The sequence below is a fragment of the Myxine glutinosa genome, chromosome 12 (genome assembly GCF_964187855.1).
Source record: "Myxine glutinosa chromosome 12, kmMyxGlut1.1, whole genome shotgun sequence".
NCBI classification, from domain to species: Eukaryota; Metazoa; Chordata; class Myxini; order Myxiniformes; family Myxinidae; genus Myxine; species Myxine glutinosa.
In genome coordinates, this window is record NC_136272.1 from 101714995 (window position 1) to 101736880 (window position 21886).

At 44.1% G+C, this 21886-nt stretch overlaps 1 protein-coding gene across 4 annotated transcripts in view; it reads left to right on the plus strand.

The window, feature by feature from the left end:
* The window catches only part of RRP8 (ribosomal RNA processing 8), a 58289-nt gene that overhangs the window by 29651 nt on the left and 6752 nt on the right, over window positions 1-21886 (plus strand). For 3 of the 4 annotated variants that reach the window (XM_078766133.1, XM_068132214.2, XM_068132215.2), the window contains exons 2-4: window positions 7843-7998; window positions 12959-14223; window positions 14609-14738. In XM_078766133.1, the coding sequence (XP_078622259.1) occupies window positions 7843-7998; window positions 12959-14223; window positions 14609-14738 (1551 nt within the window). Of the gene's footprint in view, window positions 1-1325; window positions 1392-7842; window positions 7999-12958; window positions 14224-14608; window positions 14739-21886 lie in introns of all 4 variants that reach the window. The other variant, XM_078766134.1, reaches the window with a different exon arrangement.

Sequence of the window (21886 nt, forward strand, 5' to 3'; positions counted from 1 at the left end):
CCTTTTCTGCCCCCATACCCTTCACCTTCTGCCACTCCTTGAACCTCTTCCTCTTCTCGTCGATCTTCTTTCCAACTTCATCAGCCCACCACCATGTTTCTGAGTGCCTCGGAGGTCCTTTTGTCCATCCACATACCTCACCAACGGCTCCCAACAGACTATCTTTCATTGACATCCAACCACTTTCAAGCTCAACCACATCATCCTCCACCATACTCAGCCTCTCTTTTAATGCCTCCCTCACTGTCACCTCTTTCAACCTCCACACCTTCATTCTCGGTTGGTACTTCACCCACCGAGCTCTCCTCGCACCTTTCACCCTTATGTCGCAGACAACCAAGTGGTGCTGTGAAACAGCCTCCTCCGCCGGGATCACCTTTGTGTCCCGAAGGTGCCCCCTATCTTGCCTACGCACCATCAGGTAGTCAACGGTTGTCGTCGACCCACCTGACGTGTATGTAACAAGCTTATTATCCTCTTTCTGGAACTGAGTATTACAAATAAAAAAATCAGCTCCATCAGCAAACTCCAAAATCCTTTCACCAAACCCCCGCTCTAGCGGGGAAAATGGCCTTAAAACGATCATTCATTCTTCTCCATTTCTCACACCATATCCGTAACCCCCATGAACTCCCTCAAAACCGTCCATACTCCTTCCCACATGTCCATTTAGGTCTCCTCCTACCACAACAACTTCCTCATCTTTCACGTTTTCCATCAGCTTCTCTATCGCACACCAGAACTTGGCCTTCTCTTCATCGCTCCGACCAACCTGCGGAGCATATCCCGAGATGATGTTCACCAAGAGCTTTCCAATCATCATTTTCACCATCATCAACCTTTCACTCACTCTAGTCACACTCACCACACTGTCTACAAACTCCTCAGAAAACAGGACACCAACACCATTCACGCCCTCCAGGCACCCTTGCCACACAAACTTGTATTTCTGTCCCTGCCTACCCTTCACCATTCTCACACCACTTCCCTTCCATCTCGTCTCCTGCACACAACATATGTCCATTGTCCACTCTTCTTCTGACCAATACTTCCACCACTTCTGATCTCCCCGTCATTGTCCCTGCATTCCATGTCCCAAATCTCAGAAACCGATCTCCACGTCGGGCATCAGACGTTTTGTCGTCATAAATTTCCACCCTTGCTTCGATCGGGTTCCCCACCTTGAGTTTTGACGAGAGGGAGTGGGGTCCCCCACGGGGTACTTCGGGCTGTACCCTGCCCATATGTAGTCGTAATTGTCATGGTTCTCTTTTTGAGGCAATGTTTTTATGGCCGGATGCCCTTCCTGACGCCAACCCTTTTAGTCACCTCTTACGACACGCAGGGATACGGTGTACCTATTCTAAACCGGGGTACCTCCGCCAACGAAGGTGAAATTTTTTTTTTTCTTAACTAATTTTTCACACACACAGTTTCACACACATAATTAATTTTCTGAAATTTGTAGAATTTGTTTTTCACTCGTAGTCCAGCGGATTAGCAAACCAATTGTTCATTTTTTGATAAAATCATCAAAATTGGCACAGACATAGATAATTGCATAGTAAACAATTTCAGATATGGAGGCACTTGAAATTGTACCTACGTTGGCCAGAGCGGCCATTTTCCAATATGGCCGCCATGCTGCATTAGCGATATAGATAATGCCTACTAGATGTCTTTGTTTGTGTCTAATAGCCACTTTAGAGCTGCCAATTGCTCATGATCTTCTGCCAGAATATTATTATCCAGGTGCTGGCCTGAATATTTATGGGCGCCATTTTTCAAAATGGCCGCATGTTCACAAAATGGGATCATATCTGAGCATATTGCTTTAAAACAGTTCAACTTATGTAAAAATTGACGTACTGCTAGGTATATTAGTTTCTTGGACATTCTCCTTCACACCAGCAGAGAGCTGTGCATTTAAGTGCAGCCTTTTTGCACTTGCAGCGGTTACGGCATCCTTTCTTTCAGCCACAGGAGATCAACTCATAGCAGGTCTTGGATGCTTCAGGAAGTGTCGTCCAATTTGGTTGATAAAGTCCATCATCAGTCTTTATCCAACCCCAGCTACATGGAGAAGGAAGTGCAGGCTGTGGAAGCAGTGTCTGGCCCCAGATATGGCTACCCTGGAAAACAGCCCTCTTAACATGTTCTAGAGCAGCCTGTGTTGGCGAAATTTGCTTAATAGAGTTATTCTTTGCAAACAGCTTCTTCTTAGCCTTGTTAACATCAGTGCAAGTACTTGTTCGATCAAAGAGGAGTATGACGAACCTCTCAATGACACTCGTGCTTTGTTCCGAGATCCCACTGGGAGCACGTGCCAGTCGCAAAAGTGCATCAGTGAGCTCCGACAGTGAGCTCCAAGTAGCCCATGCAGTTTTCTTTCCATGTCCAACAAAGGCTGACACCGTATCACACCCTGTTAGGGCATGAAACATTGGAAGCGCACGTGATTTCTCTGGACCCAGACAGGCTGCAATGTTGTGGGTTGGTATGTAGCGAAAACTCTTTCCTGTTCCAAAAGCTAGCCACAGTTCATCTTTATCTGGTAGTGTATGAGCTACCATCACAGCCAACACCACAACATCGGTGTCAACAGTACGTACTAGTATCTGGTGATGTCCGTGCTTTGCAGCATGTGCTACATGCAGCAACATTCGACTGTCTGCCTCTTTATGGTTGCATGGTGCAAGTGAGTCACTGTCCTGTTGTGGTGGTACACAGAGTACCCGGTCCCCATCTGTGACTACCAGCTCCTTGTTTTCAGTATCGAATGAATGGATGAGTACTTTTGACAGGAAACTGAACAGTTCTGTCTTATTGATATCCACACGCAAGAAGTCCTGCCAGTTTTTTGGTATGAGTGCAGACTCAACAACACGTCTGCGAACCCCCTTTCCACGTTTTGCCCTGGCTGTTGCTTTTAGAGAATCAATTACATAGCTGTCCCAGACCAGATCTGGACGTGATGCATGTTGAAGCTGTCCTAAGATGTATGGGATGAACACCTGACTGGCATATTCAAGAAATGTCTTTGCAGTTCCTGGCTTCAGCATTTGAATGATGACTGCTCCATCTAATACTATATTGGTGACACTAGGAGCTTCTGATTGCGCATTGGAAAGGCCTTGCAGACACGTCAACAAGTCACTCTTGGTGCCTAGGTGAAGTCTCCCTGCCTCAGAGTGCTGGTGGGCATCCTTGGTTCTCGTGTCGAAAGAATTCATCAAGATTTCCATCCCGAGTCTGACAGCCGATATACAACCGAGAAAATAATTCCATGTCACTCTTCAGGGAGGCAAACTGTTGCTTTCCCTTAGGTGCTTTGCAACAGTTTGCCTCCCTGAAGAGTGACATGGAATTATTTTCTCGGTTGTATATCGGCTGTCAGACTCGGGATGGAAATCTTGATGAATTCTTTCGACACGAGAACCAAGGATGCCCACCAGCACTCTCTGAGGCAGGGAGACTTCACCTAGGCACCAAGAGTGACTTGTTGACGTAGACTTATTACGGTGAAGTACATCATCGATTGACTTGGTCCTGTCTAGGAGACGTTCCTTTGTGAATTGATCAAACTGTTCTTGGCCTAGGTTCTTGGCAGTACGGACTGTCTTCAATACTGAAGGGTCTGCAATTTCTTTGGTATCAAGCACAAGTAAGTCTTGGCTCTCCTCATCAAAAGGGTTGCCCAGTTCCTCGATTACACTCACAAGTGAACGAACATCGTTTGCAAAGGATTTCTGTACACTTGATGTTTGATCATGGTGACATAAGTTTACTTGTTTTTCCCAGTGAAGCTCCACATTCTCGAATTCCTGAATAACTCTGGCAACCTCTGGGCCAGCAATCATCCACCGCCACAGAGCACTTGGGTGCTCTGTGAGGCCAATCGCCCCTCCGTCACCCTTGATGCAAGCATTATTCTGTTCATGTGCTTGATCAATAGTGATGGCTGAGAATACCCGTTTGGTCTTCTGCACCGTAAAGTGACCAGCACTAAATTCTCTGTAAACGTCTGGGTGTTACTTTGACAGTTGAGCCATATCTCTCAGATGCACTGGTATCCAGCGCGCATAGTTTGTGTGATCTAGTGCATAGAACCATGGAGTCAGTTCTGTCAGTGCATCCAGATACCTAGTAAAATTGGCTTCTCGTATGGAGTGCACATAGATTAGAATGCAAATATCCAGTGCCATTGTTGTTGCCCAGTACTGAAACTGTGGGCAATTCTGTTGTCTGTCATTACAGCAGGCATCAAAGTCCACTGGGGTCTCCATCTTCTGTATTGGCAACACTGTAGTGGTTATAGGCTCGATGTTGCAGAATGTATAAGGCAGCAGCTGTGATTTGGTGTGCCCTTCTTGTACGTGTAACATGTGCTGCCTGGAGGAAGGAGTCTGCTGTTCCTGCTGCAGTAATCTCTGCTTGTACCAGTGCTTGTACCCATCCACTTCCACGTAGCCAGTCACCCACAGTCTTCAGAGCTGCCATCTCGATGTGGAGACCACCGGACATCACCACAAATTGATCTTCTCCATATTTCTCAGGCCACTTCCACTGGATCTGTTTGGCGAGAGCATATAGCAGCTGGTCAAATGTCAGCACTGGTGTTTGGCCTGTGTTCAGATGTTCGATAGCATTCTTCACTACATCCATTGAGTGTTTAATCATAGCCATAGTGTGGGCACACTCCTGGAAAAGGGGGAGTAAGGCAGTGGGTGTGATGATTCGATCACCAGGGGTTTGATGGCTTGCATGGTATGCAGCCCATGATATGTTCTCAAAGTCCTTCTCTTCGTCGTCATCAAGGACATGTCGCGTGTTTTCCAACCACCTGTACTGTTGTTCGGTATGGGTCTTGAAATTACTCCTTCGCAGGGAGGTGACATGGGTAGCCGGAACAGTAGATTCCTTGATGCTGGATGTAACAGGCGGTACATCAGCATAGAAATGTGGTCGATCACCAACCGTCTTCGAGCCAACATTGCCTCCAATTATGACAATACCACGGTCTACTACAGCATCTGCGCAAGTGGGATGTTGCAGCAATGAGATTCCTGTTCCATGGAATGAGTCTTTGGCTGTGTTTGCACTCGGATTGTGGGCAATATTGTCCACAGCAGCAGTTGTGAATATGGTGCCATGCATGGTGGTTGGACAAACCACTTGCTCCATGCGAAAGCGTTGGCAGACTTGTTCCCCATCTCAGCAGAGAGGCACAGCACGCGGTCATATGAGATGCTGAGGCCGAGATTGAATAGCCCGTCTACCAGTTCTTTCTTACGAGTTTTTGCATGCAGCATTAGCCCAATGTATGTTGGAAGAGATGTTTCCTGGGAGGTATCGTGTCTGACTGATGGAGTAGTGTTCGGGTTCTGGGTTCGCCTGTGCTTGACACAGTTATATTTCAGAAGCTGGGCAATAGCCAGTGTTGCTGGTGTCAAAGACACCAGGCTTTGGTCCTTGATGCTGGGGCCCTCCAGCACCATGCTTACTAAGGCAAGCAAAAGTTTTGGCACAGAGTTCTCCTGGCATCTTCCATCAAATGACCCATTGAAAGGCACTGAGTCTTCGAACATGTGTTGACGTACAATGTGTGCAGCATGTGCAAGGTTAACAGCATCACTATCAATGTCCCCATCACAGGCTTTGCCTAATGCAGCACCGATAACTTCATCAAATACCAGCACAACATCTCTCCCCTTACTCTGAGCATGCAGGTCTGGGAGCTGGGCCAAGAGTCTTTGCTTCAGTCATGTGGTATTTACTCTTTTGTCATGTGCAACTCTCAACTGTTCCATTCTTGACATGTAGAGATGTGCCAGATCAGCAAGCTTCAAGACTGGAGCAGTTCCTGATTCCAGGCAAGTTTCTTCAATGTACATCACAAGTTCACCAAAGGCGATTCCGTAAATTACACGTTCGCTATCTGTCCCTTGCTGTGCATCTGTCTTGACCTTTCTTGCGCGATTGTATAGGGCCAGCAAACACTTTGTATGGTATTTGGCTTCCAATGCCACCATGTCACCCATACTGAGCCTGGCCAATAGCTCTATCCTCAACAACTGCTGCACTTGCCCGTACATTGCGGTCAATCTGAAATGTTGAAGCCTCATGAAGGCCATCATTACCAGCCAAATGTCCACAGAAGAAGCATGAAGGCTCGCTTGCAATTGTTTCTGTGCTAGCAGGCCACGATCTAGTCCGTTTGCATGGAGTATCACCACTTCCACTCGACGTAGCTGCTACACTTGGCATCGTTCTTTTCTCTGCTCTTCGCAGCATTGTACTGTTGTAGCGGAGCATGCATGTGTGATGCCACTTAGCCTCGTTGGCAATCATAGCAGCTTCAATACCAGAACCACCATCTATTCTGTCCAACTGCAATGTTCTTGGTAACTGTCTTAGTTCATTGAATTTGACAAGGTTATCAGCAAGTGACTTATACCCTCTTCCAATGTCTGACCCTTTCGACAGTGCCGGGCATCGAGGCGACTCCATTGTTTGCTCCTCGCATATAACACAAAGTTCCCAGTTTGTATGAGCTGGCTGTTGATCTGCAGGCGATGCACATGTGTCCACAAGTTTGAACCGTTTTGACATGATTAATTAAGTGTCTTAGTCGCTATTATGTGCTATCGGGTCACCGATTACTGCAACCGCCACTTCTGTATCACAATATCCACCATCCACCACCACCATACTCTGCAAAGACATGTAACACATTATTAGGTTGATTGTGGTCGCTATTAAATTCATTTGTAATGTGATTGAGTTGGCACTGAAATTTTCAATAAATCGCCACCATTTTGGTAAATTTTTACAAATCGTAAATTTTCGTTAAATGGTGGCCATTTTGAAAAATGGCGGCCATATATATTTTATGTGAACCCTCTGTTTGATATTCTGGTGCAATAGTATTACCAACTTACACCTTTAAAACGACTTTTAGAATCATAAAGTGACATCTAGAGCGGCTTATCTATATTGTGAATGCCATATGGCCACCATTTTGGAAAATGGCTGCCTTGCCCGACAGAGGTAAAATTTCAAGTGCCTCCATATCAGAAATTGTTTAGTATATAATATTCTATGCTTGTGCCAATTTTGGTGCTTTTATCAAAAAATGAACAATTGGTTTGATATGTTGAGCTAATCCACTGGACTATAGGAAGTTGTGGGTTATGATGTGTAAATATAGGTGGAAAAAGCCTGATTTAATGCAATTTAATTCCAGGATTTAAGGGAACAAAAGGTGAAAATTTTGAAAGGGGGTGTAGACTTTCTATAGGCACTGTACATACACAAACACATACATACATACACACATATATACATACACAAACAAACATATACATACACAAACAAACGTATACATACACAAACACACACATACATACACAAACACATACATACACAAACATATACATACACACATACACACATATACATACACATACACACACACACATATACATACACACTTATACAGTACATACATACACACATATACACACACACACACACACACACACACACACACACACACACACACACACACACACACACGTATACATACATAATACATACATACACATGTATGGCATAGCTCTATTACAGTAATATAGAATGATTGCTGTTTATTTTGCTGTTAGATAAATGCAAATACTCTTATCAGCATTAATATGAGAAGCAATATTGCAGTTCCTTTAATGCTAATACCTTGGGTCCAGACAAAATCAGTGAACACACAAAGTTATCTGATTATAAAGATGATTTCTGTTCATTATCTTTTCACTGCTTTATTTCCCCCTACCCCCCTTAATGAGGCAGTGTTGTGAACATAACCTGAGTTGTCATTTTTGGGCAACCTGCCATTTGAGTTCTACGTGGAGGATGTTTCAAATTGTTGAGTGGAGTGATGCTGGTCAGGGTACTTCGCTGGCTGAGGTCGTTTTTCCCAAGGCTTCTTCTAATACGTCTGTTGGGGTATGTCACACCCCCTCTGTAAATTTCTGTAAAATCCTGTAAATTTTTTGATTCAGTATAATGTATTCATCAATAATGGACTCGTATTAAATTATTGTTGTGGTTTTGGAATAAAGGATAATCCCCCTCGTAGGTAGACGCACCACAACATGTAGCCTCGCGATAGTACAGTTATTTTAGTAAATGTAAGGTAGTCTCCTTTCCTGTGTTAGTTTTGCGTTGAGTAGGCCCGTGAGTAGGGTGTTCTTTTGGGCTGGAAATGCCACGTGGTAGGCCTTCAACAAGTCTGGCAAGGCCGAACGGAGGAGCTGCAGGGGGAGTGGCCGGTAAGCGCAAGCCGCCAATCAGACCTCGAGGGGAGTGGATAACCACGGCAACGGGAGGCGGAGCATGGAACATTCGGGTCAGGCCGGGGCGGAGCCATAAAACCCTGCTCTGAGCCCCCCGCCTCAGTTGAGCCTGAGTTGAGTCGTGTGCACAGTTCTGAGTTCAGATCAGTGGAGCTGGAGTGCGAGTTGAGCTTGAGAACACGAGTTGAGTTGCAGAATGAGTGAATTGAATTGCCTGTTATACATGAACTTTCCCCGTGCCCCGTGCCCTGCGCTCTGCTGTGCTGTATTAATCGCGTTTGAGAAGACGACCCGTTCCGGGCCACAGACGCGCGATCTCCTCCTGCCTGCCTTTTCCTGAATACGTGCCGTGACCGCCAGAGGGTCACGCCGGGCGAGCTGTCCCGGAGCGACCGACGGCAAAGCGCGTTTGGCGCGCGAACTTCCTTTCTTCTTCTCCCCGTGTGCGTGAGTGGGCCCTGTGTCTGGGGATTAAGTAACATTGTTTAAGTGCCTGCTCTGTGTCTCTTCGAATCCTGTACATTATAAATAAATCGTGTTATTCCTCTTATTTGACCGTTCCCATCCCTTTCATTAATTGGCCTCGCATAGTACGAATAAAACCGCTCGAATTGGGTTCCATAAAAGTAACGGCACGAGTCACGTGATACGCATACCACTCGGGCGTACTCGATTAGCGTGGCTTGTGCGAGGTCCGGTCCCCGCTTTCGGGGCAGCGTGGGTCAAAGGTACGTGCGGCGTCGACCCGATACCCTTTTTCACGCTTGCTGCGGAAGTGGCGATTCGGCCTCGTGGACACGAAGACCCAAGGGGAAAAAGGGGTTTAATCCCCCCTTTGTAACGTGGATGGGCTTCGGGAGATCCGCAACAAATTGGTAGTCAGGAGAGGGATTTGAACCCTAAAAAAAAAATTAAAAAAAATTGGACACCAACAAATTGAACACCAATTTGCACAAATGGCCGCAACAAATTGGTGTCTAGGAGTGGGATAATTGGACCTAGAGTGCGCTTCACACGCTCAAAATTATGAGGGAACGAAATTTAGTGTTTAACAAACCAAATTATATTCGTACCATGGCTGGCCAAGGCGGTCAAATGCCGGTGGGGGTAGTAGAGGAAGAATTAATGACCCAGGACCAACAGGGACAGTTGGTAGTGGAGGCAGTTGAAGTAGGGGTGGCAGCAGGTGAAGAAAATGGCGGCGGAAGCCGAGGCCGCGGTGCCAGCGGGTTTGGACATGCCGCTACTTGTGGCGCAAATGATGGCGTACATGAAAGAAATGAGGGACGAGGCAAGGTGCAACACTGCAACATGGAAGGGTTGGAAAGCACAATGGGTGGCCAAATGAAAGAAATGACGGAGGGGTTGGAAAACAAAATGGGTGGTCAAATAGAAAAATTGGGGGACAAATCCACCCGGGAATTGAAAGAAATGAAGGAGGGGTTGGAAAACAAAATGGGTGGTGAAATGGAAAAGATTAGGGCAGAGTCGAAAAAGGAAATAAAAAAGACAGGGGAGGACATTGGGCGCAGGTTGAGCGGGAAGGTCGCGGTGGTACGCGACGAGGTGACACGGTGTGGAGAACGCGTGAGGAGCGAGGTAGAGCGAAGGACAGCCAAGTTGACCAGGGCTATGGGAGTCGCGACGCGGGGTGTAGAGGAGCCGGCGATCGTCGCATTGGAAAATCAAATTTTGGGGGCGCCGGCGAAGGTCGAGTTGGAGGAGGAAATTTTGGGGGCGCCGACGATCGTCGAGGAAAAAGAAATAATTGGGGCTGAAGAGATGGGAGAGAAAGTGAATAAGTCACGGAAGGAAGAAATGGAGCCTGAACAAAGTCTGTATTTGCACCGTGATGCTGGGCTTACTAACCCAATAAAAGGTTTGCAGGTGCTGGCCCTGAAGGAGAGCCCCGAGGTGAGTGAAAATGGCGCGAATGTGTTTGGCGCGAACGGGTATTCGGCGCGCTTGGGAGAGAAGCGAGACCAGGGCGTTCGCGATGGGCCCATTGTGCGGTGTATGAGGGCGACTGGTACGGAGTGTGAGACCGAGTGTGCGATTTCCAAAATCTTGGAAAAATCGAAAAACTTTGCACCTCTATATCTCTGAAAGCACTGAATAGAAAAAATTGAGACATGACTCATTGTAAGGAACTCTCCATGGGGAATAAAATATGTTAATGATGATGTCATAGGTGCCTCCATTATGACGTCAGAATTCGACAAGTACAAAACTTCATCCGATCATGATGAAATTTCTTGAGCGTCATGTAGGCATAAATTGGTGGAGAAAAAAAAAAGATGACGTCACCGGTCACGTGGTTCAGCCGCCATCTTGGAAAAAACAAAAAAAATTGCACCTCTATATCTCCGAAAGCACTGCATAGAAAAAATTGAGACCGCTCATTGTAAAGAACTCTCCATGTGGAGAAAAAAAAATGATGACGTCATCGGTCTTGTGGTTCGGCCGCCATATTTGTTTTAACACAAAAGCCTTTAAAAAAACACTGAAAACACATCCTGGTGAGGGTATGCAATCTCTGATTGCTCTTTCTAGTTGTTATTTTTATTATAGATGACTGGAGTCCCATGCCCACCGGATGGCGCTATACGATACACATTTGGATATAGAGAATTGGGGTTCAACCTCACCTTTAACCAGGGGACTATGAATTTATTTACCCCCTAAAACACCTTGCACACCTGGCGAGTACAACCACCAGTTTTCAACTCGCTCTGTCCAGCAGTTCAAGAGGGCATAGATGTAAAACAAACACACAAACAGTATGATGTTGTTACAGCTGTCGGATCACTCCGGTTACCCTGTTCGAATCCGGTGAGTCGTGTCAAAGCAGCCGCAACAGTCAACCGCTTTGAGACTCTGCCGGATCTGCATCGGAAGGCCGCGTTATCGTGAAGATTGGAAGTCTCAAAGCAGCCAAGTGTTGCGCTGATAGGCATCACATAAAACTATTCTCAATTGCTAGTTGGTTAATGGCCTTGATTTTATTTCTTAGGTAAAGATATGTTTTCAGGTTCAGCCTCGTTCTACACAAGTATTCTTTGGTAATTATTTGGCCCATTTGTTTGTGACATATTTGGTGGCTCTCTTATGCTCCGCGGCATTTGTATGATGCGGTGTTGTCTAGTTCTTCTATTGTATCGAGGTAGATTTTTATTTTAAATCCATTTTAGTTGGTTTCCCTTGTACGAATGTGCACTTGTCTGACTTATCTCGGCCAAATTCCATTTGAATGTCATCAGAGTACCGTTTCATTAATTATCTCTACACTTTTTGAAAAATAAAACGGGTTGATATTGTAATCGGCTCCACCTGTCTGTTTGTCTGTCACGTTATCTCTTCCTAAACGGTTGGGCAGAAATTCACGAAACTTGGTAGTTATGATCACCACATGGCACGAAGGATCATGGTTTTTCATAAGTTTACCTTAAACGCTTTTATTTAAATTAAAAAAAAAAAACCTTTATTTTATTTAAATTTATTTATATACTTGAATACTGTAGAACACAAATCGTCTTGTTACTTCCAAAAACCTTCTAGTTTAGCAGTACTAGGACAAAATATTCCATCATTTTATGCTATCTTGACCAATCAAAATTTCCGCTCGCTCTCTTAACGTTTGGGAATATCGAGATCTCATAGGAAATATAGATGGTTCTCGGGAACACAAAGCAAAAGTTAAAAAACCCTTGCCATGTCCTTTTTCTCAAGACTGTGTGGGGTAAGGCATTCCATGAAATTTCTAGTTACCTCCACCACCAAAGGTGGATGGAGGTTATGTTTTCACCCCTGTCTGTCTGTTTCTCTGTCTGTCTGTGAACAAGATATCTCTAAGATTTCTTGATGGATTCAGACGAAATTTAGAAAGAGGTAGCATGTGTGACAAGGACGAAATGATTAGATGTTTGTGAAGATTTGAATCCAGATCCGGATCAGAGAATTTTTAAAGTGATTCTTCACCATTGAGTGATAGGGATAAAACCGATAGCAGGATATCTCAAAAAGTTGTGGACGAATTTGGACGAAACTTGGTGGACAGGTTGGATGTGTGACAAGAACGAATCGATTCGATTTTGGTGAAGATCTGAATATGGATTCAGATACGAGAATTATTTAATTTTCTAAGTGATTCTTCACCATTGAGAGATCGGGCAAAAAAGCGATAAATAACATGATATTTCAAAAAGTTATGGACGAGTTGAGACTAAACCTGGTGGACGAGTTGGTTAGGTGACAAGAACAAGCCGATTAGATTTTGGTTCAGGTCCGAATCCAGATCTGGCCTATCATTGGGATACAAAACAAACTGTTCAGCCTGGCGGAGGTATGCGCTCTACTGAGTGCCGTTGTAGTTTGTAATGTGTTCTTATTGTTATTCATTTTTGTAGCAATTTATGGCTTTGATGGAATCTTCGGGATAAATTACCTTCTGTATTTTTTAATTGACATATGTGGGAAAATTACATGCCCAGACCAGGAATCGAACCTGTGTTCTGGGCATGTAATTTTCCCACATATGTCAATTAATTATATATATATATATATATATAATCCTGTTCATTTATTTACTTCTGTATTTTTATTTTTTGCAGAATGATGCCCACCATGTTGGTGTTGGAAGGACTGTTTTACCTGCTGCAAATCAAACTCCTATTACCAAACAACGGCATTCGAGAAGAAATGGGAAGAAGGGAAAAGCAGAAAAAACCTTACGTCTCAGTGTAACTAATGAGCCAGTTGTACGAAAAAAGAACGGAAATGCTTGTAAAGGCACAAAACTGGCATCTCTGGGATGTAGACACAACCTGCTGCATGATGAATGCACAAGTAAAGTACAAGGTGAATGGCAACACAAACCAAAAGGGCAGGGAAAAGGAACGTCAGTTGGTGCACCTGAAGAAAAGAGAATTGAAGGTAGAGTTAAGCACCAAAAAGGGAAGAGGAAGATTGAAGGTGATGCCACTGAAATGCTGCGAGGAAAACGGAAGAAGACAAATGGTGAAAAGTTGGAAATGCCAGCAGAGGTAAAACAGTACACACGACAGCAGTGGAAGAATCGTTTTAAGAACAAGAAGAGGAGCAGAATGAGGTCCAGGGTTGGTTTTGAGGGATTGAGTGGGCAAGTCTGTCATGGAAGTGGTGTCCAACAGGGTGTTGCATACATGGCTGAACCCATGTTGCAGCAAGGTCAAACAGAAAATCCATCGGAATACTCCAAAAGTCTACCAGAAAGAAATAGGAAGAATTTTGATGAAGCTCATGGTTTTGGTTTTAGGAGCAGGAAGAAGACACTTTCCCAAGCATCTTCAAAAACAGTCAAATCTCGAGGCCATGCAATGGAGGAGGAACAGAATGAAAAATATAATTGTGAAGTTACTGGGATAAATTCTCAATTGTCTGACTCCAATGTGATAGGTCCTTGTTCTGCTGAACAGGTACAAGACACTGGCAGGAGAGAGAAGCGCAACTCCCTTCACTCCAGCAACAAAACCAAAAGGCACAAGAGAGATGCAGAGCTGTCATCTCCTAGGTTTGAAGACACCATAGAGGCCTGTTCAGCCTTTGACTCCACCAGTGACAACATTTGTAATGATGGTGGGGAGGAAAAGGGAGCGAATCAAACAAACGTGAATCGTGGTCAAATTTCCAAGCTCCGTGCCAAGGCCGAGGCTCGATTGCGGGCGGCTCGGTTCCGTATGCTTAATGAGACATTGTACAAGAGCCGAGGCTGTGAGTCAAAGGACATATTCCAATGCGACCCTGAAGCTTTCAGAGATTATCATGAAGGCTACCTGGAGAGCATGAAGAACTGGCCGTTTGACCCTTTGAACCGAATTGTGAACTACGTGAAACACGGGTACGGTGGATTGCGGTGTACTCGTACGATTGGTTTTGTTAAACTCCCTACATTGTTGATTATGTGCATTACCTCTGCCACCGAAGGTGGATGGAGGTTACGTTTTCACCCCTGTCTGTTTGTTTGTGAACAGCATATTTCAAAAAGGTGTGGACGGATTTGGACGTAATTTATTGGAGAGGTTGGGTATATGACAAGGCCGAAATGATTAGGTTTAGGTGAAAATCTGGATCTGAATCCAAGAATTTTTTACGTGACCTATCAGTGGGATACAAAACGTAAACTGTTCTGCCTGGCAGAGGTATGCTCTCTACCGAGTGCCATTCTAGTTTTTAGTGTGTTTCCCATCTCTTGATTTGATCACTGCTTGCCTATGATTGTGCAGACCATCCCACCTGAGGGTGGCCGATTTCGGCTGTGGAGATGCCCGCCTTGCTCGGAGCGTCCCCAACAAGGTTTACTCCTTCGACCTGGTTGCTCTGAACAGCGACGTCACTGTCTGCGATATGGCAAAGGTACTTCAGCCATAACAATTCTCCAGTACTTTACTGTAAAGCTGCTAGTATTATTATTATTATTCCTTTTATTATTATTACTATTGTTGTTGTTTCACTACCTTTCCTTTATTGTTTGCTCGAACAGTCTATTATTTGTCTCCCTCTTCTTTTGCTTGCATCTGATTTTCAGGATGATGATGATGATGATGATGATCATTATGCCACGTAGGCATAAATATTGTCATCCTTTTAAAAATCCATCCACAAATTGTTTTGCTATTCGGCTAAATGGTTGGGGATACAGAAGTTAGAATGGATTAAGAGTTTTAAGGAAGGGAAGGGGGTAGGATAATGAAGAAAAGGAGATGTGAGAATGTTTGAGAGGAGATGCGACAGAAGGTGGATGGAATCAGGGGTTTAAAATGTAATCTCACTATAATTCACCAAATGTCCGTCTGTCTGTCTGTCCGGCTGTCCGTCCATTCGAAGGTACCGCAAAAACAGCTGAACCGATCGCAACGATATTTTGGGTGGGTAATCCTGGGATCTCCTGGAGTAAAATAGGCTATATTGTTTTTCCAATTTCAGCTTTGGCCTCCAGCATTTTCAGGTTTTGACTCCCGCATAACATTATTTTCCCGGGTGCCGCACAAACGGCTGCACCGATCGCTGCACGGCTGCACCGATCGGACTCGGTGACCTGTTATAAGGACATGGGTTGAATCCCTGCTTGAAAGAATGCCAACCCCTCCCCGCCATCACGGCCGTCTCTCCAACCCACAATCCCACGAGATATGCGGAAAGGACGACCCAAATCCAATTATCTTCTTTTTGGTTCGTATATAAACATCATTAAAAGTAAATAATGACCTTGACCAAAGTTCAAACGACGTGGGTTTAATCTCTACATGAGATAATTCCCACATAGCTGTTTGGGCGTTGTATAAGCCAACAGATCGCTGTCTCCATCGATCTTGCCGAGGATGATGATGATGATGACATAACACCTATCGGCTCAAAATCCTTTTAACTATTGACTTGGTAGTTTTTACAATGAAGGAAACATTATTAAAAGTTTATTTTGTGATTAATTTGTGATTGGACTCTATTTTGTATCGAGTTCAAGTGAATGACGACATGCCGTGATGGTTTCTACTTTTTAAATGTGAACTTCGCGGATCGCCATATGCAGATTCGCCACGGACCCACGATTGATTCTATACGTGAACGTACCCGTTTGTTTGCGAGCGGGTATGTTTTTCATGGAAGTCCTTCACGAACTTGCTGTCCACTGTCTGATGTGCGACAAGGTGCTACAGGAATGTGGAATTTATTGGTTTCATGCTTTAGCATTTGCCGTATCTGCATTGCCTGTTTGCTTCTGGCCTCCCACCCGTGCGTAGCACGGGTACCTCACTAGTATTTACAAATAAGAATTGATGCACAAGGATGCACAAGGAAACTAGATGCTGGAGGAGGGTCACTCAGCCCATCATGCCAGCACCACATCAACACCAGACCAATTTTATCCATCAAAATGATGCAATACAATTTGGGGAATGAGTGGAGGAATGTAAACGCGACAATCTGGCACGCCCAGGGATATCGCATGCGTGTCAAAATAAAATGGCGAACATGTATATATATATTTATATATACATACACTACCGGTCAAAAGTTTTAGAACACCTCAATTTTTCCAGTTTTTATTGAAATTTAAGCAATTAAAGTCCAGTGAATAACCTGAAATGGTACAAAGGTAAGCAGTAAACTGCTCGAGGTTAAAAAAAAGTTTAGGTTAGCAAAAACGGGAAAATAATGTAAATTGCACAGTTATATTGTAAAAAAAAAAAAAAAGGCCTTCTTCAGGGAACAAGTAATGGTTTAACAACTTACAGCTGTACTGCAGCAATGTAAGTAAATTAAGCCTTCAAATTGATGCAAACAATTCATACAGGTGTCTCAACCTCTGCTGATTACTTGATTACAAACCCCCTGTCTGTATAAAAGCAGTATTGGAACAGACTGTTATTATACCCTCTGAAGTATTATTTGGACAATATTGCACTGCAGGAAGTAGTATATTGGAAACTGGAGGAAACTCTGATAGGAAGAGGTCTGGCAGACCCAAAGCCACAACAGAATCAGAAGACAAGTTTCTGAGAGTCAACAGCTTGCGTGATAGGCGGCTCACAGGACAACAGCTTCAAGCACAGCTTAACACTGGTCGAAGTAAGCAAGTCTCAGTTTCAACTGTGAAGAGAAGACTTCAAGCTGCAGGTTTGACAGGTTGAGTGGCAGTAAGAAAGCCATTGCTAAGATGGCAAAATAAGAAAAAGAGGCTTGCCTGGGCCATGAAGCACTGCCAGTGGACTACTGAAGACTGGAAGAAGGTCTTATGGACCGATGAATCAAAATTTGAAATCTTTGGTTCATCACGCAGGGTTTTTGTACGCCGTCGAGTAGGCGAAAGGATGGTTCCTCAGTGTGTGACACCAACTGTCAAACATGGAGGAGGAAACGTGATGGTCGGGGGCTCTTTTGCTGGATCCAGAGTCAGCGACTTGCACAGAGTGACTGGCACCCTGAACCAAAAGGGCTACCACAGCATTTTGCAGCGCCACGCAATTGCAATACCCTCCGGTATACGAATAGTTGGTCAGGGTTTCATCCTACAGCAAGATAATGACCCGAAACACACCTCCAGGCTATGTCAAAACTACCTTTGAGGGAAAGAACAAGACGGTGGGCTTCAAATCATGGAATGGCCAGCACAGTCTCCAGACTTAACCCCCATCTAGCTGGTTTGGGATGAACTGGACAGAAGGGTGAAAGCAAAGCAACCTACAAGTGCAACACATTTGTGGAAACTTCTGCAAGTGTTGGGAAGAACTTCCCGAACAATATTTGATTTCCATTGTAGAAAGAATGCCACGAGTGTGTTCGTCGGTTATATCTGCAAAAGGTGGCGACTTTGCTGAGTCAAAAATTTAAATTAAATTTTGCTAAACAAAATGATTCTATGATTTCTTTTTTTATCTCTAATTGTTTATTTGTTCTACGCTTAATTTCAGAGTACATTGAGACATTAAACTGCGTAAATTTCAATAAAAACCGAAAGAATTGAGGTGTTCTAAAACTTTTCACCGGTAGTGTATGTATATATACAGTCGTGGCCAAAAATATTGGCACCCTTGTACTTTTTTCAAATAACTTACAATTTTCTCGAAAAATAAGTTGATATTGACAAAAGTATTTGGTCTCCACAATTCTTTCTTTCACTGTTTATATTACAGAACCTTTGTTTTTGATTCAGAACTTAATATATCCTTTTAAATCAGAAAATCAAAACAAATGGCATTGACAAAATTATTAACACCCTCGACTTAATATTTGGTAGCCCAGACTTTGGACAAAATAACTGCAGTCAAGCACTTCCTATAGCCATGAATTAACTTCCTACACCTCTCTAGTGGCAGTTTGGCCCACTCCTCTTTTGCAAACTGCTCCAGTTCTCCCAGATTAGAATGGTGCCTTCTCCCAACTGCTGTTTTCAGATCTCCCCCCAGGTGTTCAATGGAATTTAGATCTGGACTCATTGCTGGCCACTTCATAACAGTCCAGTGTTTTGTCTTGAACCATTCCTGGGTGCTTTTTGAAGTGTGTTTGGGGTTATTGTCCTGCTGCAAGACCCATGACCTTCAATGGAGACCCAGTTTTCTGACACTGGGTTGAACATTGCGTTCCAAAATGCCTTGGTAATCTCCTGAATTCATGATGCCATGCTCACATTCAATGCACCCAGTGCCGGAGGCAGTACAGCAACCCCAAAACATCACTGAACCTCCTCCATGCTTGACTGTAGGGACGGCGTTCTTTTCTTTGAAGGTTGCATTTTGTTTTCTGTAAACATAGAGATGATGTGCTTTACAAAAAAGCTTTAATTTGGTCTGATCTGTCCATAGGACATTCTCAATGAAGGATTTTGGCTCGTTCATGTGTGTTTTGGCAAACTCCAGTCGGGCTTTCTTATGTCTCTCTCTCAGCAGTGGGTACCCCTGGGTCTCCCACCATAGAACCCCCTTTCATTGAGTTGGTGACGGATGGTGCGAGTTGAAACTGTCGTACCTTGTGTCTGAAGGTCAGCTTGAATCTGTTTGGCAGTTGATCGAGGTGCTTTCTCCACCATTCGAACAATCCTTTACTGCAATCTTCGATCAAGTTTTTTCTTGTGGCCACGTCCAGGGAGGTTGGCCACAGTGCCATAGGCCTTAAACTTCCTGATAACATTGCGTACGGTGGACACAGGAACATCAAGGTCTCTGGAGATGGAATTGTCACCTTTAGATTGTCAGTGCTTGGCTACAATCTTGTGTCTGACATCCTCAGTTAATTCTCTGGTTTTCTTTCTTTTCTCCATGCCCATTGCAGTGCACACAGTGACACAAAACAGCAGAATGACCCCTTTTCTCTATTCAAATTGGTTGTACGAGTGATTTTATATTGCAGGCACCTGCAACTCACCACAGGTGAGTTCAATTCCAAAGTAAAGGAGAATCACCTGCTTGAAATCGAATTATTTCTGACAACTTTGAAAAGGTGCCAATAATATTGTCTGGGCCATTTTAGGATTTATGTGTGGAATAAGCTAAGATTTAGTAATTTTTTCAGCTTTTTTTGTATTTTTGGCCATGCCTATTTTCATAATAAAATTAAAAAAGCAAGTTTTATTTTTCTTTTCTTTTTTCTTTTTTTAAAGTTTTTTAAAATAAATATGTATATATATATTTTTTGGTGATAATCTGTCAGGGGCTTCTTTTTGGTGAACATTGCTGTTGGCTCAAAGTATGATCCACAAAAGAGGTGTTCATGATAATTACACCACCTTTAGAGGCCATTTTTCCCCGCAAAGCGGGGGTTGGCCTTTTTCGGGAACCGTGGTTGTTGTTGTTTTTTGGTCCCCTTTTTGAAGCAATGTTTTACGGCCGGATGCCCTTCCTGACGCCAACCCTTTTTGCCGCCTTTAACGACAAACAGGGAATTACCAGTGAACTGGTACTCAATTAGCCGACCTCGGAAGGATGACAGGCTGAGTCAACCCCCCTGGCGTTAATTCAGCGATCGACCGGGATTCGAACCCAGGATCATAGGATCCTAAGCCGGCACCCTAGCCGCTAGCCCAACACCAGGGACTATTTGGGTTGTGAACACCAGGGGTTGTGAACACCAGGGACACCAGGGACTACCAGGGACAGTGTTCATGATAATTCCACAGTAAAATTTGTAATCAACCCCGTCCCTCCCCCTTGGTATTGGAAAAGTACATTGCTCGACATCCCCCCACCCCCTCCCTCTCTCCTCAAATTTATTAAGCTAAATCGTTAAGGGCAGGATTGTGTGCTTCCCTCTCTCTCTCCCCATCTTGTTTCCCGCTCCCTTTATCTTATGTGTTATGTGCCTGTTTGCCTTTTTGTGATTGATGTTAGCTCTTACACGAGCCTCGATCTTGTATACAAAAAAAAAACCAAAATAAAAAAACCTCTTTGACGTACGGTTACATCAGAGGATGAATCTTTCTTCAAGTTTGTATTCATTATCTTCAGATCTTTATTGCTGTTTGATATCTTCCTATAATAGTGCAAACGTGGATATCACTGAAACCCCGAAATTGTTAAGTTGCTCCAGCCTGAGCGCCGATAAACCGATAAGGGTACTCCTGCCCAGAGGGCGGGGGTACTCGCTGGGGTATGTAATGCCCCATTGGTGATTAAAAACTACATTGACAATGGTTTAAATCCAAAAACCATGTGTTGTCGCCTCATTTCTTGTGCAGCACATGGCCGCAGGTAGCATGGATTGCTGAGGAGAGAGGAGAAGGGGTGACAGTGCCGCTGTTGCAATGCCCCCTGTAGGTTAGAGCAGGAATTGTAATTTGTTCACGGTGCTGCCAACAGTTCGGCTGCTCTTAAAACGTCCACCAACTAATGCGAGTGAGAGTACCTCTCGGCCATCATGCCAACCCGGCTCTCGCTATAGCCTTGAATGCTGTAAAAAAGGGAAACTATAAGATCAATTACTGTTTATCAAAATACATTAATCGGTTGTGATTTTTGACACTGTACTTTATGGTATGATGCTAATCATGATGGATGATGGATGCACCAGTTGTATGTTAAAGGAGAACGGACACGACCAAAACAACTTTGCAGATTTCGAAACATAAACATATCTTAAACACTTCTATTGAGTTCATTTCACAAATATCTTCGCGGTTTTATTAGAATTTGTCAAAATATCGCCGAACAAGCAAAATCAGTTTTGTCAAAACCGCAAACCGGAAATGACGTTTGCGAAGTAACCCAGTTTTTCGTTCTTAAAGCTTTGCTGGCTTCGTGACGATCAGAACATCGCTTTGTTTTCGTTACGATCAGTTGGAATCATGCCCAGTCGTTGTGTGGCTGCTGCTAGTGCGTGCCCGTACGTGCGGGGAGGTAAGTACGTGGACATACGTACGTTGACGTACGTACCAAAAATAGGGCCTCACTGTCCGGAAGTTCGCATATCGCAGTTACGATTAATCGCAAATTAGTTTTAATGGCCAAGTATTCAATTTTCAAACCGCGAGGCAGAAACAACAAACACACGCGGTTCCTTCGCTGTCGCTTGACCGTACATGCAAAGAAAAATTAAAACTTGCATCGTTCCTTCGGTCTTCGCTCTCGTCCTTCGCCGTTCCTTCGCTCTCGTCCTTCGCTGTTCTTTCGTTCACGTACAAAACGTATGTGTTTGCTAAATAAATGGCCATAACTTGGTAACCACTTGTCCGATTAATAGCAAACCTTGAAAAGGCACATCCTCAGGTCCCCAGCAATATACCTGGCAAGTTTCACTTAGATCGGACCAGTGGTTGTTGAGAAACAGCGGTCACAGACATACACACACACACACACACACACACACACAGATTGCTTGCATTATAGAGTGCTATAATGATACAATTACAACTGATACACCTGCAGTGCTGCACCAAGTCAATAAAGTCGTATTTCGTTTCTGTGTTTATCCATTTCTTGCCTCACGGCACCGAACATTGATTAAATATTAGTTATGTATTCCATTGACCAGAAAAAGAAACTTTTTCAATTAAAAAAGAGACATAAAAATGA